This window comes from Hemiscyllium ocellatum, chromosome 15, assembly GCF_020745735.1.
Source record: "Hemiscyllium ocellatum isolate sHemOce1 chromosome 15, sHemOce1.pat.X.cur, whole genome shotgun sequence".
Taxonomy (NCBI): domain Eukaryota; kingdom Metazoa; phylum Chordata; class Chondrichthyes; order Orectolobiformes; family Hemiscylliidae; genus Hemiscyllium; species Hemiscyllium ocellatum.
Genome location: NC_083415.1, coordinates 35,654,126 through 35,668,717, shown reverse-complemented (window position 1 = coordinate 35,668,717; position 14,592 = coordinate 35,654,126). Strand labels below are relative to the sequence as shown.

At 38.0% G+C, this 14,592-nt stretch overlaps 1 protein-coding gene across 2 annotated transcripts in view; it reads left to right on the top strand.

Annotated features, from left to right (window-relative positions):
• The window catches only part of arfgap1 (ADP-ribosylation factor GTPase activating protein 1), a 79,848-nt gene extending 65,528 nt beyond the window's left edge, over window positions 1-14,320 (top strand). For both annotated transcript variants that reach the window (XM_060836369.1, XM_060836368.1), the window contains exons 9-13: window positions 202-234; window positions 4,228-4,284; window positions 8,284-8,343; window positions 10,836-10,918; window positions 12,190-14,320. In XM_060836369.1, coding sequence (XP_060692352.1) covers window positions 202-234; window positions 4,228-4,284; window positions 8,284-8,343; window positions 10,836-10,918; window positions 12,190-12,484 — 528 coding nt within the window. In that variant the 3' untranslated portion in view covers window positions 12,485-14,320. The remainder of the gene's footprint in view (window positions 1-201; window positions 235-4,227; window positions 4,285-8,283; window positions 8,344-10,835; window positions 10,919-12,189) is intronic.
• The last annotated feature ends 272 nt before the right edge of the window (window positions 14,321-14,592 follow it).

The window sequence follows — 14,592 nt, the reverse complement described above, 5'->3', positions numbered from 1 at the left end:
GCATCTACATTTTAGTAAGCAGTGTGTGTAAAAAAAAAATGCAAAAGCCATGCACAAAAACAGTCTTTGTTTAATTAAGACTTTTTCAATGTGATTTTCTTTGACAAGTTTGTATATTGAAGGGGAGTAATGTTAAAAGAAGATTAATGATGAAAAGTACTGAAGTTATGGAGTGAAATTAATCATTATTTTGCTCACCAGGCAGTGAAACTTGGAAGTCAGGCAACACAAAAGGTACCTTTTTTTTCTTTATTCCATGTTGTTCTATACTCTGTATGTCAACTACTGTCAGATGTGGCTGAGATGGTTTAGCACCCAAAATAACAGGCTTTGGCAGAACAATCAAAGGACTGGAATTTAGATTTTCCGCTCCAGATTAACCAGCTTTTCAAATGCTGTTCATATTTACGGCATTGAATGCATGTTAAATAATCTTGTTTTGGTTTGGGGCAGAGTTGCGCCTTGGTAATGAGGAAGAATATTAGGAATTGTTGAATTGCTAAAAGTGGTTGTTCTGTCCTTGTTGCTTTCTTGCTGGATAAAGGTTTGGGGCTACAAGCAGCAGTCTGAGCCGGTAAAGTGTTCATTTTCCAAGCACGATAGATTGTTTACAAGCAACAGTGTTCGTTTAATGTGTAGCATCAATATCCTCCTTTTGTTTTGATCAACATCACTTTGATTTTTTGTGGTTACTCAAATTTTAGAAATTTGCTTTGAATCATAAGTTTGTCTGCATAAGTAATGAGTGTTTATCAAGTGTTTTAAATGCATGATTGGAACCTTTTTAAGTTGTTGCTGAGCTGTGGTTTACCTCTTCCATTTAGCAGTCCAGAAATTGTCTGAAGGTACCACTAGTATTATCATTGTAATGACATTTTGTCATGGTATAAAGAACTCCATTAATTTTTCCCTTTTCCCTTCAACTTCAATTTTATTCCAACTTCATATTAGCTGGTAGTAGAGGTCTGTTTTTATGCATCAGGAAATCAAGAGGACAGAAAGGGGGCATGAGATAGCTTTGGCAAATAGAATTAAGGAGAATCCAAAAGGTTTTTACAAATATATTATGGACAAAAGGGTAACCAGGGAGCGAATAAGGCCCCTCAAAGATCAGTAAGGCGGCCTTTGTGTGGAGCCACAGAAAATGGGGGTGATACTAAATGAACATTTTGCGTCAGTATTTACTGTGGAAAAGGATATGGAAACAATAGACTGTAGGGAAATAGATGATGACATCTTGCAAAATGTCCAGATTAGGGGAGGAAATGCTGGATGTCTTGAAATGGTTAAAGGTGGATAAATCCCCAGGACCTGATCAGGTGTACCCGAGAACTCTGGGAAGCCAGAGAAGGGATTGCTCGGCCTCTTGATGAGATATTTATATCATCGGTAGTCACAGGTGAGTTGCTAGGACACTGGAGGTTGGCTAAAGTGGTGCCACTGTTTAAGAAGGGCGGTAAAGACTCGCCAGGGAAGTATAGACCGGTGAGCCTGACCTCATTGGTGGGCAAGTTGTTGGAGGGTATCCTGAGGGACAGGATGTACATGTATTTGGAAAGGCAAGGACTGATTAGGGATAGTCAACATGGCTTTGTGAATGGGAAATCATGTCTCACAAACTTGACTGAGGTTTTTGAAGAAGTAACAAAGAAGATTGATGAGGGCAGAGCAGTAGATGTGATCTATATGGATTTCAGTAAGGCGTTCGACAAGGTTCCCCATGGGAGACTGATTAGCAAGGTTAGATCTGATGGAATACAGGTAGAACTAGCCATTTGGATACAAAACTGGCTCAAAGGTAGAAGAGAGGGTGGTGGTGGAGGGTTGTTTTTCAGACTGGAGGCCCGTGACCAGTGGAGTGCCACAAGGATCGGTGCTGGGTCCTGTACTTTTTGTCATTTACATAAATGATTTGAATGCGAGCATAAAAGGTACAGTTAGTAAGTTTGCAGATGACACCAAACTTGGAGGTGTAGTGGACAGCGAAGAGGGTTACCTCAGATTACAACAGGATCTGTGGCAGATGGAGTTTAATTCCGATAAATGCGAGGCGCTGCACTTTGGGCAAGCAAATCTTAGCAGGTCTTATACAGTTAATGGTAAGGTTTTAGGGAGTGTTGCTGAACAAAGAGACCTTGGAGTGCAGGTTCATAGCTCCTTGAAAGTAGAGTCGCAGGTAGATAGGATAGTGAAGAAGGCATTTGGTATGCTTTCCTTTATTGGTCAGAGGATTTGAGCTATAGGGAGAGGTTGAATAGGCTGGGGCTGTTTTCCCTGGAGCATCGGAGGCTAAGGGGTGACCTTGTAGAGGTTTACAAAATTGAGGGGCATGGATAGGATGAATAGACAAAGGCTTTTCCCTGGGGTCAGGGTGTGCAGAACTAGAGGACATAGGTTTAGGGTGAGAGGGGAAAGATATAAAAGAGACCTATGGGGCAACCGTTTCATGCAGCGGGTGGTGCATGCATGGAATGAGTTGCCAAAGGAAGTGGTGGAGGCTGGTACAATTGCAACATTTAAGAGGCATTTGGATGGTTATATGAATAGGAAGGCTTTGGAGGGACATGGGCCGGGTGCTGGCAGGTGGGACTAGATTGGGTTGGAATATCTGGTCGGCATGGACAGGTGGGACCGAAGGGTCTGTTTCCATGTTGTACATCTCTGACTCTGTGACTCTAAGTAAGTAAATCATTTTCCACTTTTCCAATTCTGAAGAAGGGTCATAGGGTCATAGAGATGTACAGCATGGAAAAAACAGACCCTTTGATCCAACCCGTCCATGCCGACAAGATATCCCAACCCAATCTAGTCCCACCTGCCAGCACCTGGCCCATATCCCTCCAAACCCTTCCTATTCCTATGCCCATCCAAATGCCTCTTAAATGTTGCAATTGTACCAGCCTCCACCACATCCTCTGGCAGCTCATTCCATACACGTATCACCCTCTGTGTGAAAAAACACTAATTCTGTTCCTTTTCTCCATGGAACCTGCCAGACCTGCTGAGCTTCTGCAACACTTCGGTTCTATTTCAGATCTCCAGAACCCATAATATTTTAAATTTGTTTTACTTCTGTCCTTTCTGTCCTGAAACCACTGATAGATGTTTTGGGGGAAAAAATTTGGGTCACAGCGTTGTTAGCCACACTTAGTGTTGGTTTGGATTCTGAGTTATGGCAGGCTATTTGACCGAGTCAGACATCAGATTCTTTTGATGTCATCACCATGCAGGTATACTAACAGCTCAGTCTCCACATTGCATTTATGTTTGTTGGTAATCCTTTGTGTTTCAAGTCCAGCTTTGTATACAAGCAGGAAATCTCCCAAACTTGTGTAATATAGCCAATAAAGCCTTTTAAAATTGAAATATTTCTATAAACAAAATCATACTAACATTGTTTTCCAGACACACACAATCTTTCCTGCCTTTGTGGAAGACCTTTATAGCTTTATTATACTTTTATTACTGATTTAGATAGAAAGCTTCAAAGGTCACAGAGTCTAAGTAATTGTAAAAGTTAATGGCTTACAAATGTGATTACATACTAGCGCAGAAAATTCTCTTCTACAGTGGAAATTTAGCTAACTGGTCAACAATCTTTTTTCGAAATGAGTTTGGAGGCTCTCCAGTAAAATTTTATTTTGCGCCTTGGAGGTAAAATTCTGCTTTGGTAGAAGTAGAAAACCAGTGGTTATGAATTGGCCACCTTCCATTCCCTCGATTCAACTTCTTTTTCAGCAGTGCATGTGGTTGATTTGCTCTTGTCTGTTTTGCAACCCCATGAAAGTTGAATTTATCTCTTTATATTAAAGTTTTTCTGTACTGAAAATGAAATTTTGAACATAAATCCTAAGCGGGGCACAGGACATTAAAAACTCTTAAAAATAATGCAGCATGGATCTCTTTAATAGTTACTTGGGAGAGACCTTTAGAATTCGAACTCAGCTTAAACTATATGCCTGACTGAACTTAAAAACAGGACTGTGTCCTGCTTGTGTTTCATGCATTAGATTGAATTCATGCAATATTGAAATAGATGTTTGACTGAAGCCTTGATTGCTATGTCATGCAAGCCTGTTTTGTTGACATTGTCCTTGTGTCTTGTCTGCATGTATTGTGGTTCAAGCTGAAGCATGTGTATCCTTAAGCTATTTGCTTCTCATGATTGAAATAAATTTATGGTACATTCATTTCAGTACTGATGAACTCTTTCTTATTTTTAAATAGGCTACAGAATTAAGTCATACAATAAATGAGAACGTCATTAAACCTGCTCAGGACAAGGTAATGTAACCCTGCTTGAGGAGCTCAAAATTATTATCGGTGCACTAATGTACATGGCTTGGAAAGGGTGCATACTAGGAAATTGTTTCCGTTAGGTGAGGAGACTAGGACCCGTGGTCACAGCCTTAGAATTAGAGGGGGTCAATTCAGAACAGAAATGCGGAGACATTTTCTTCAGCCAGAGAGTGGTGGGCCTGTGGAATTCATTGCCGCAGAGTGCAGTGGAGGCCGGGACGCTAAATGTCTTCAAGGCAGAGATTGATAAATTCTTGATGTCACAAGGAATTAAGGGCTACGGGGAGAATGCGGGTAAGTGGAGTTGAAATGCCCATCAGCCACGATTGAATGGCGGAGTGGATTCGATGGGCCGAATGGCCTTACTTCTACTCCTGTGTCTTTATGGTCTTATGGTACTTAAAAACTTACGTTTTGGGCAATCGTTTTCCCAATCAAGAGGACGTAATCGGTTGGCAGACAATTTTCTGCAGCCAGTTGACCTAGATATTTCAATGATCACTGTGTTGCTGGAGTTGTGCATTAGGACTATGCAGAATACCTCATGCAGTCAACGCCATGAGAATTGACCAGGAAATTGAGTTGCTTCTAGACTCCTCTGAAGTCCCTTTAAAGTCAGAATTCACAGGGTTTTGATCACTCAAATTTAATTGTTGCCCAGGAAATGTTACTGTATTAAAACATTCTTCTGTAACTCCTGGATAACTGTTCAGCTGGACCCTCCAGTTGCATTCTGGCAACACCTGAATATTCTTCACCAGCAAGTAAGTTTAAAAAAAAATTTAATTTGCAGTGCCATAGAAATTTGATTTCTGGTGATTAAAGTGCATAACTAAAAATAGTATATTAATTACTAATCCTAAATATTTGCAATGAGTTTAATTTGTGGCCACTCTGCAAATATCAGCAACCTCTCCTCATTCAATGTATGCCAGTCATGAAATTTAAAGTGTTTCATAGCCATTGCCGGAAACTGAGCTGCCAATTTGCACATACCCCAAAACTCCTCCAAACACCAGGATGGTAATGACCAGATAATCTGCTTTTTTGATGCAGATTGAGGGTTAAATACTGGCCTGGATACAGAGGACAGCCCTTCTGCTCTTAGAAATATTATCATGAAAACCTTTATGATCACCTGGAGAGGCAGACACTACCTTGGTGAAATGTCAAAAGATAGCACCTCCAAAAATGCAACACTCCCTCATTACTGCACTCTTGATTTTTCTGGAAGCCATGATGTAGAGGTGCCTGTGTTGGACTGCGGTGGACAAAGGCAGATGTCTCACGACAGTGGATTATAGACCAACAGGTTTTCACCTGACGGTCGATCAGTGCTCCAACAGCTTGTGATTTCACATAAACTTGTTGGACTATAACCTGTTGTCCTGTGACTTCTGACTCGATTTTTGTGGTCAAACTATGTACGGGATATGAATTGACATCCTGCTGACCGAGGTGAGAGTGCAACTAACTGTGATGTGTCTGTGAATATTTGCTTTAATCTGAAGTCAATGTACCATTTATCCATAAACAAGAGGGATATCTTTACAGTAAAAGCTGACCCATTGTTTGTATTGAAATTGTGCAGATTATTTATCTGTTTGTGTTACATTTTATAACTTATTAGCCATAAAGTATTTTTCATTTTATGGTAAAGGTATTGGATTTTAGAGAATCAAACTTCTAAAGGTGCCATTGCTTTTAATATTTATCTTTTGTGGTATTTTTGTTTGAGGCATTTAGTTTTGAACAGTTTTGGCATTCGTATTCTGTTTTTAGTTAAATGTTTAAAGCCTCATTCCATGCTACTTGGGTGCATGTTTCATTCTTATAAGGATACTTGAAGCTAATAAGTAATACTACTTTCAGAAATAATTGAATTCCACTCTTCCTTGTGCTTATTGGTCTATATTGCGTGCAAATACCTGTGGATGATTTTTTATGGTTTTATTGATGTTTAATTGTACATTTTGTTGTCATATTCCTTTGGCAGTTAGTCTTTTAATATTCCATATACATTAGAATGCACATCAGAAACAGTCCATTTGACTGGTAGTTGGCGCTGTTTCTACTTTGATTTCTGTCCTATAATGGGATGTCCGAAATTGTGCACAGTGTTCCAAGTAATCGAAGTCTGGACGTTCAAGTTCAACATTGCTTCATCATTCCCACATTCTGTGCTTCTATATACAACAAAAAAAAAGCTTGCTTTGCCACCTGGGATATACGTATGTAGATATGATCCTCTTTCATTCTTCTACAATTAAAATCTTACTATTTGAAATGCATTTCTTTCACTTCTGATTCCAAAGGCTATTACTTCTAACTTTTTCAGTATTGAACTGTATGTGCTTATTTTACTTTTACAGACTGTTCCAGTCTTGATAATACTTTTCTTCATTTGCCACATCCTTTTGTCCACACATTAGAATAAAGAATTTCCAGTCTGCCTCTGAGTATGTTTTTTCACATGTGCAAAATATAACGGCAGTGTTGAAACTGATCCCAGTAGAGTACTGCTGAAAATGTGTTGCTGGAAAAGTGCAGCAGGTCAGGCAGCATCCAAAGAGCAGGAGAATCGACATTTCGGGCATGAGCCCTTCTTCTCCTGCTCTTTGGATGCTGCCTGACCTGCTGTGCTTTTCCAGCAACACATTTTCAGCTCTGATCTCCAGCATCTGCAGTCCTCACTTTTTCCCAGTAGGATACTGTTCAGCATATCTTTTCATTGCAAAGACTTCTGTTTGATCTTCATTCTTTGCAATCTACCCTCAAGAATTCCTCCATTCCTTTTGCCACATCTCCCTTAATTTGATCTGCCATTATCTTTGTCATGAGTCTTTTATGTGGTACCTTATCAAATGTTACTGTGGACTGCTTTGAGTCTAATTGGTGCCATAATGTTACTTGTTAAGTTGTCTGTTTAAATTGTTCCAGTGTACAGCCAGGTAGCATGGAAATCACATTAGCCTAGACATTTAATGTAATCAGCCAATATGTTTGGTGGCCATTCACCTTTATTATCAGTCACCATAGAAACCAAACCAGATTTTGGGTGTGTTCTGCTTCTGGAGATGTATATCCCAAGAAATGACTGCCTGCAGGCAGCATTGTATGAATGGAGAGGTGAAGTCGCTATTTTAGCCTAGTATTTGTGCTAATAGTAACATCTGATATAGCTAATAATTTCATTTTTGCTCTTTTTGTTTTGTTTAGCAGATTAATTACCTAAAGATTTCATGTATCTTCCTTCAAAAAGGAAGATGCAAGTGTTATTATTGAAAGCATTCTAACTTTCTGTACTCTGCCTGAAGGCACTGACTTAAGGTGGGATGCAATTCTATAGCTGCTTCTGATTTTCTAATACCTTTCCCAACTGGTTGTTCTTTTAAGTCTTATCACAATTGAGACAAATACTGCTTACAAATTATTCAACTGTGGAAACTGAAGAAAGCCTATTTGCTCCTCCTCTCTCTACCACCATGTCCATATTCATATGTGGCACTTTGAAAATTTTAAGTCAAATGATTGACAAATAAAGATATATTAGTTTGTTAAAAATATGTTATTCTTTAATGGCAACTTCATTGTGTCTGCCTCTCATCTTTAGATATCACTCCACCACTTACAAACATTGTTAGCTCCCAAACCCCATGCTTTGAAATATCTTGCTGACTTTTTATGCTTCCCTTTTTTCTTCAGAGCTCATCTAAATGGTCAGACATTGCACTAAAAGGAAGTGTGTTAATGTCCATTTATTTCTGATGATGTCTTGGTCACTATTCGTTCTTAAAATCACCGATAGTTTTATTATATTTCCACCTTTTTATCTCGATATTTATCATCACCTAGAGAATGTTTGGATATATGCACTCTTCTATTTTTCATCAATAAAGGTATTCTCCTCATGTGTTCTGTAAATTGTTGTGTAACTCTCAAAACTGCCTTTATTTTTAATTGTAGGCATTTTTATATATACAGGTGAAAGATGGGAAATTTTTAGATGATGTATCCATTGGTGTGTCACACATTGCTAATAAGGTATGAAGAAAGATGCAGCTGGTCAAGTCTCAAAGCCAGCCTTCATATACTGTGCAACTGATGCTAGAACAGATTAAAGAACACATTGTTGAAAAAACAATAGTTCACAGTGCCTTCCTGGATCAGTATAAAACTAAATTTTATAAGATGGGGAAAAAAAATCAAGTTCTTAAAACTTAAAGCTGGGAAACTCACTAATGGAATAGAAACTGTAAAGATTTTATGTGCAGCAGCATTAGTTTGCAAGGTTTGTGAAGGTTTGTAGCTCAGGTTGAGGTTTAGGGTGTAGGTTTGCTCGCTGAGCTGTAGGTTTGATATCCTGGCTAGGTAACATCATCAGTGACAACCTCCAAGTGAAGGGAAGCTGTTGTCTCCTGCTTTCTATTTATATGTTTGTCCTGGATGGGGTTTGTGGTGGTATCATTTCCTGTTCGTTTTCTGAGGGGTTGATAGATGGTATCTAGATCTATGTGTTTGTTTATGGCGTTGTGGTTGGGGTGCCAGGCTTCTAGGAATTCTCTGCCAAGTCTTTGCTTAGCCTGTCCCAGGATAGATGTGTTGTCCCAGTTGAAATGGTGTTTGTTTTTTATCCATGTGTAGGGCTATGAGGAAGAGAGGTTTGTGTCTTTTTATGGCTAGCTGGTGTTCGTGTATCCTGGTGGCTTACTTACTTCCTGTTTGTCCTGCATAGTGTTTGTGACATTCCTTGCATGGAATTTGTAGATGACATTGGTTTTGTCCATAGGTTGTACTGGGTCTTTTAAGTTTGTTAGTTTTTGTTTGAGAGTGTTGGTGGGTTTGTGTGCTACTAGGACTCTGAGGGGTCTTAGTAGTCTGGTTGTCATTTCTGAAACAACTTTGATGTATAGTAAGGTGGTTAGGGTTTCTGGCTGTGTTTGGTCTGCTTGTCGTGGTTTGTTCTTGAGGAATCTGCAGACTGTATTTTTTTTGAGTATCCGTTCTTCTTGAATGCTTTGTATAGGTGGTTCTCCTCTGTTTTCCGAAGTTCGTCTGTGCTGCAGTGTGTGGTGGCTCGTTGGAATAGTGTTCTGATACAGCTTCAATTGTGTGTGTTGGGATGATTGCTGGTGTAGTTAAGTATTTGGTCAGTGTTTGTCGGTTTTCTGTACACGCAGGTTTGTAGTTCTCCGTTGTCTGTTCTTTCGACTGTGACGTCCAGGAATGCGGGTTTGTTGTCGGTTTCTTCCTCCTTGGTGAACTTTATGCCTGTGAGGGTGTTGTTGATGATGTTAAATGTCTCTTCTATCTTGTTTCATTTTATGTAGCGGACCCAGATTTTTGGTTTGATGGTTGGTAGGGCTGTTTATTCTAGTCTTTGCATTACCACTTCTGCTCTGAATCCTGATAGCGGAGATCCCATGGGTGTGCCATTGGTTTGTAGATTATGTTGTTGAAGGTGAAGTGGGTGGTGAGGTCCACTAGCTCCATGATGTTTTCGTTTGTAATGTGATTGATGGTGGTTGGGGTGTGTGTGATGGTCTCTTCTAAAAGTGTGGTAGGTGTTTCCTTTGCCAGGTCGATGTTGACGGAGGTGAACAGTGCTGTTACATCAAATGAGATCATTGTTTTGTCTTCCTCTATTTTGGTGTTTTTGATTATCTTTAGGAATTCCTGGGTGGAGTGGATGGAGTGCTGTGACTCTTCTACTAAGTATTTCAGTCTTGCGTGTAGTTCTTTGCCCTTAAACATAGTTGTGATCTGATAGCAACCCTGCTGTACAGATGTGAAGTGAGGCCAACCTCACACCAGAGTGAAATAGGTTGAGACTCCCTCTGGACTTGCACTGTACATTAAATGTAACCATTAAGCAAAATTAGATAGCATTACAGTTCACATCAAAATTGTATATAAATCTCTTGGCTGCACAGTTGCCAGGTGTGAAATCTGTCTTAGAGTGGTCATGCAAACCTTTTTGATTCTGTACTAATTTTGTGTTTACCTCTTTTTTGCTATCAATGATAATTGATGCGGTGAGTGTCTATGTGGAAAGGTGATTTATTTATTAAAATTGCAGAGAACCAATACATAATTTTAAAGTTTGGTTCAGAGGAAGATTTGATAACTTGAATCATGGTTAGCCTTAAGATGTGTGTGGTTATGGAATTATGTTCTGATTTAATATTCCATTGTAATATTGTATATTGAATGAAATTTAGATATTATATTGATACCTCAGTGATCAAATACTTAATGCATTGGACTGTTACATGAGTCTCCCCAACTTAGTATGTAGGAAAAGGTTTCGTCTATTTAAACTGATTATAACCTGAGTTCTAATACTTTACTGAGTATTGTATGATAATGTTAACATTGATGTGAGAAATTGTATTTGTTTTCTAGGTTTAAGTAATAGAAGACTAATAGCTGATGTTAGAGCATCAATTCTTTTTTTAAAAATTTGTGTATATAATTAAACATGATTTTAGATTTATGCTGGAATGATGTTTCAAACATTTTAATAACATTCATAGGTGCAGGGAGTGACCGTTAAAGGGTGGCAAGATGTCAGTTCTTTCTTTACCAATAAGGATTCTGAAACAGCTGGCTCTGAAAGGTAATGTGCAACTGAATGCATTTAAATAAATTTAAAATAAAGCCATCACATTGGTAGCGCTTAATAGTTTAATGAATGATTATGGATCCAGAAATAACAAGTTTAATGCATTAACAGAACTATATTCTCTTCTATTCTTTGGACAATTATGCCTATGATCCAAATAGAAATTATTAGAACTGTTTCCTTCTGTCGAAGATTTGCCACCCCCATCTATTTATCAAATCAGTTGTTTTTTTTAATATATGTTGGAGATTCCAATATATGCAATATTCTTCAGTGAGAAGATTTAGGTATGACTCTGAAGTTGTGTGCATTTATGGTAAAATTTGCCTTGCCCAGTTTGTGTAGTATTTCGTTCTGACTAGTAATAAATTAGCTTTGTGTTCAGGAACCTGATCTTTTCTTTAAAATAATTATGGAAATATTTTGCAATTTTGGGTTCATGAGATCAAGGGTTTTATGGTGTTTTATATTTATGTTTTATGTCACTGCATGCAATCGCAGAGGGCATCCAGGTTTGTAACTGGTTGAAAAGCTAGCCTGTTCTATTTCTGAGGTAGAACTATGGGACAGATATGATATGGAGGCTTGGTAAAGCTAGCTGTCCCTGAAAAGCTGCACTTGTGACTGAGAGTAAGTCCTAGAGTGCAGTTTCCAAACTCCAGGTTTGTAGACCCGGGAATGAAAGATGGATTATCCAAATGTGAGTACTTGTTGAGGAATTCCATGATGGAGTGGCTTTCGAGGGAGCATTTGAAGCTAGATCTTTGAAAGAGAAGAATTGGAAACCCTTGTAAAGTTTCAGTAAGATTTTGATGTCCCATAATGTCACTAATTAGGCTCACTGAGTGGGATCTGTCTTGACAACATTTGGTATTGTGTGTTCTATAGGGTATTCAATCAGGTTTGTCTGTTATTTATAATTATCTTAGGGTTACTCTAATTGGATGCTGGAATATAAGTTTGAACAGTAATACAATCTACAACTTTTTGTAAAGTAGTTTATCATTCTTTGTTCAAAACTGTGGAATTTTGTGATTTTATACACGTAGGGCGTGACTTGGGATCTCAATTTGTCAACTTAAAACTGAATACTGGTCCTTACTCCGATTGTAACATTAAATTTAGTGGTCTCGTCTGGTGGCACAAAAGCACATACACCATCTCGTGCATAACTTGAAAATCTTGTATAGTGTCCAGCTTGCATTACAAATTATTTTTCAAATGCCTGATCACTTCTGAAGTCTGTTGTATTGTCTTTACTATAGCCACCCGGTTGGAGAAAGTTATCAGAACAGTGGACTTGAAGATGATTTCTGGGAAAATTTTGATCAGGATGAGAGTTCCAAGATGAAGTCTCATGCTGGTGCATGGGGATCAGGTGAAACAAATAATGATGTGTGGGGCACCGAGAACAGCATGAAAAAACAAGCAAACGGTAGCAATGCTTGGGACAGTTGGGATGATAATTGGGCAGCAGGTGGGGAAAGCAAAAATAAAAAGTCACCGAAGAAAGAAAGTGAAGGAACTGTGGATGATGGATGGGACAATCAAAATTGGTAGCTTGGGAAAGTGCCTGAAATTGAATGGACCTGCAATTCACTTTGCATTACTTGGCTTCATTGCTGTCATAAACCAGTTCCTATTTCTGTCTATAAAGAATCAATGTTTCATAAATCTATTTTCCATTTCAGAGGCTGGTTACATGCATATTTTACCAACAAAAGGAGACTTTACAATGAGCAATCAGTATTGTAACCAGAACACTGTCCCTTTGCATACTTTGAATTTAAATGTATCATTTTACACTGAATACATGACATATCCATTTTTCTTTTTAAGACAATATAATTTCTCCATTAATTTGCCACAATTTTTTTTGCACATACAAACATTCATTAGAAATCTGCAGGGTATCAAGGAGAAAAATGTAAAGTTAAATAGTGCAGCGATTATTTTAGCTCAGGTTTTCTTTCAGAAATACAGCAAACGTAGCATTTACTGCATGTGCTATATTGTGTCTGTCTTCAGCTTTTATGTGCAATTGTACAGGGCAGGTAGCATTTGCAAATTCATTATTGGTGTTTTCAGTGTGACTTATTATAGTTTTCCCTAGATGATAGAAATAAGGTTATAGATGATTCATTTGACTAATCTAATCCAATCATAATTGATTACTAACTCTGCTCCTTCTTCACTTTACATGCCTTACAAATGACTATATAATCTTGAAGTTGCTCATTATAACACTCTGTCATCTACTACCTTAACACTTGCTAACATCAATCGGTTAACACCACTAAAATAGTAGATGAAAGAATAAATGAGTCTATTAAATATTCATCTGGGGCTGAGAGTACTCCATTATGTCAATTTTAAACAAAATGTGGATAATTTTACTGGCCTTTGGCATCAAACTAGAACAGAAACTTTTTCCAGTCTAAATGTATGACGTGACTTAAAAATCTTTTATTTGTTTAATGTTCAGAAATTAAATCCATTCTCTGGTTTGTCAGCTTTAATTTTTCTAAAGTATTAGATTTATAAGTGCAGTGACATTTCTTGTCTGGTCTTCTGCCTCCAAAACCTATCTCTCCTTCTCCCCCACCACCACCCCCACCACCCAAAGAAACATTCCAGCTGCGTATAATGTGGATATAATATGGATAAGTGATCTTTCAGTATTGGATTTTTTGATTAAATCTGTGCAATATTTTTGAGCATGAAAACAAGCTAATGTATTCTCATTCTGTAGCTTGGGATTATTGAGCTTTTATGTTATAAAAGCCAACATGGAAGATTGCTGACATGAATGAATATCTACAAATTCTGTATAGCAACTTGTGTTGCTAATTATTTTGCACCCATTTTTGAGTGTGATTGCTTATTTGTTGATGTATGACAATAAAGCAGGTGAAAGTGTTTGTCTTTTTTCTTAATTACATGGGAAGAGTTATTAACATTCCAGTTTATTTTAAGACTTCATTCTGTAATTTAATCTTTTCACTTTGAAAGTGTTCAAAAATTAGGATGTCAATGTGAATGTAATGAACATCAGGACTAGCAATGAACATCTTGAATGATGGAACAGGTTTGAAGAGCTACACTTATTTCTTATGCTCTAACAGGAGTGATACGTCTTGAGGTCTGATCAACATATACCGATCACTTACTATTACAGGAGCAGAATTTATGTTCATCACTGTATTGGTATGTGTGAGAGTTTGTGTGCATGTTTAATGTAACAGTTCCTATGATACTGTATTGACTGAAGTTCTGCATTGGCCAAAAATGCTCCAGCCCTCTAATATTGTCACTCTTTGGTCAATAGGTGGTGCACTTTTTCCAAATCATTTATTTCTCCAATGCAAACAAATAAAAGTTATCTGTTTAAAAATCTGTACTTTATATATTGATTTTTGATGTGGTGACAATTGGAATTCAATGTGTGAAGATTCTTCAAAGTGAATGTATTCTGCCTTTGAGTACAAAATATTGGGTACTTTCTGATTCATCAGTTATTTACAAGCTGACAATGCTAAAATATATGGTGCACACTTTGTTGACATTATGGGTATTGAAAGTGACCCTTGCTCAGTCCTATAGGCTCCAAACCCAATACATTTCTGTTCCTTTAACAGCCTCTGAATAAACAATGGCCAAACCTTTTT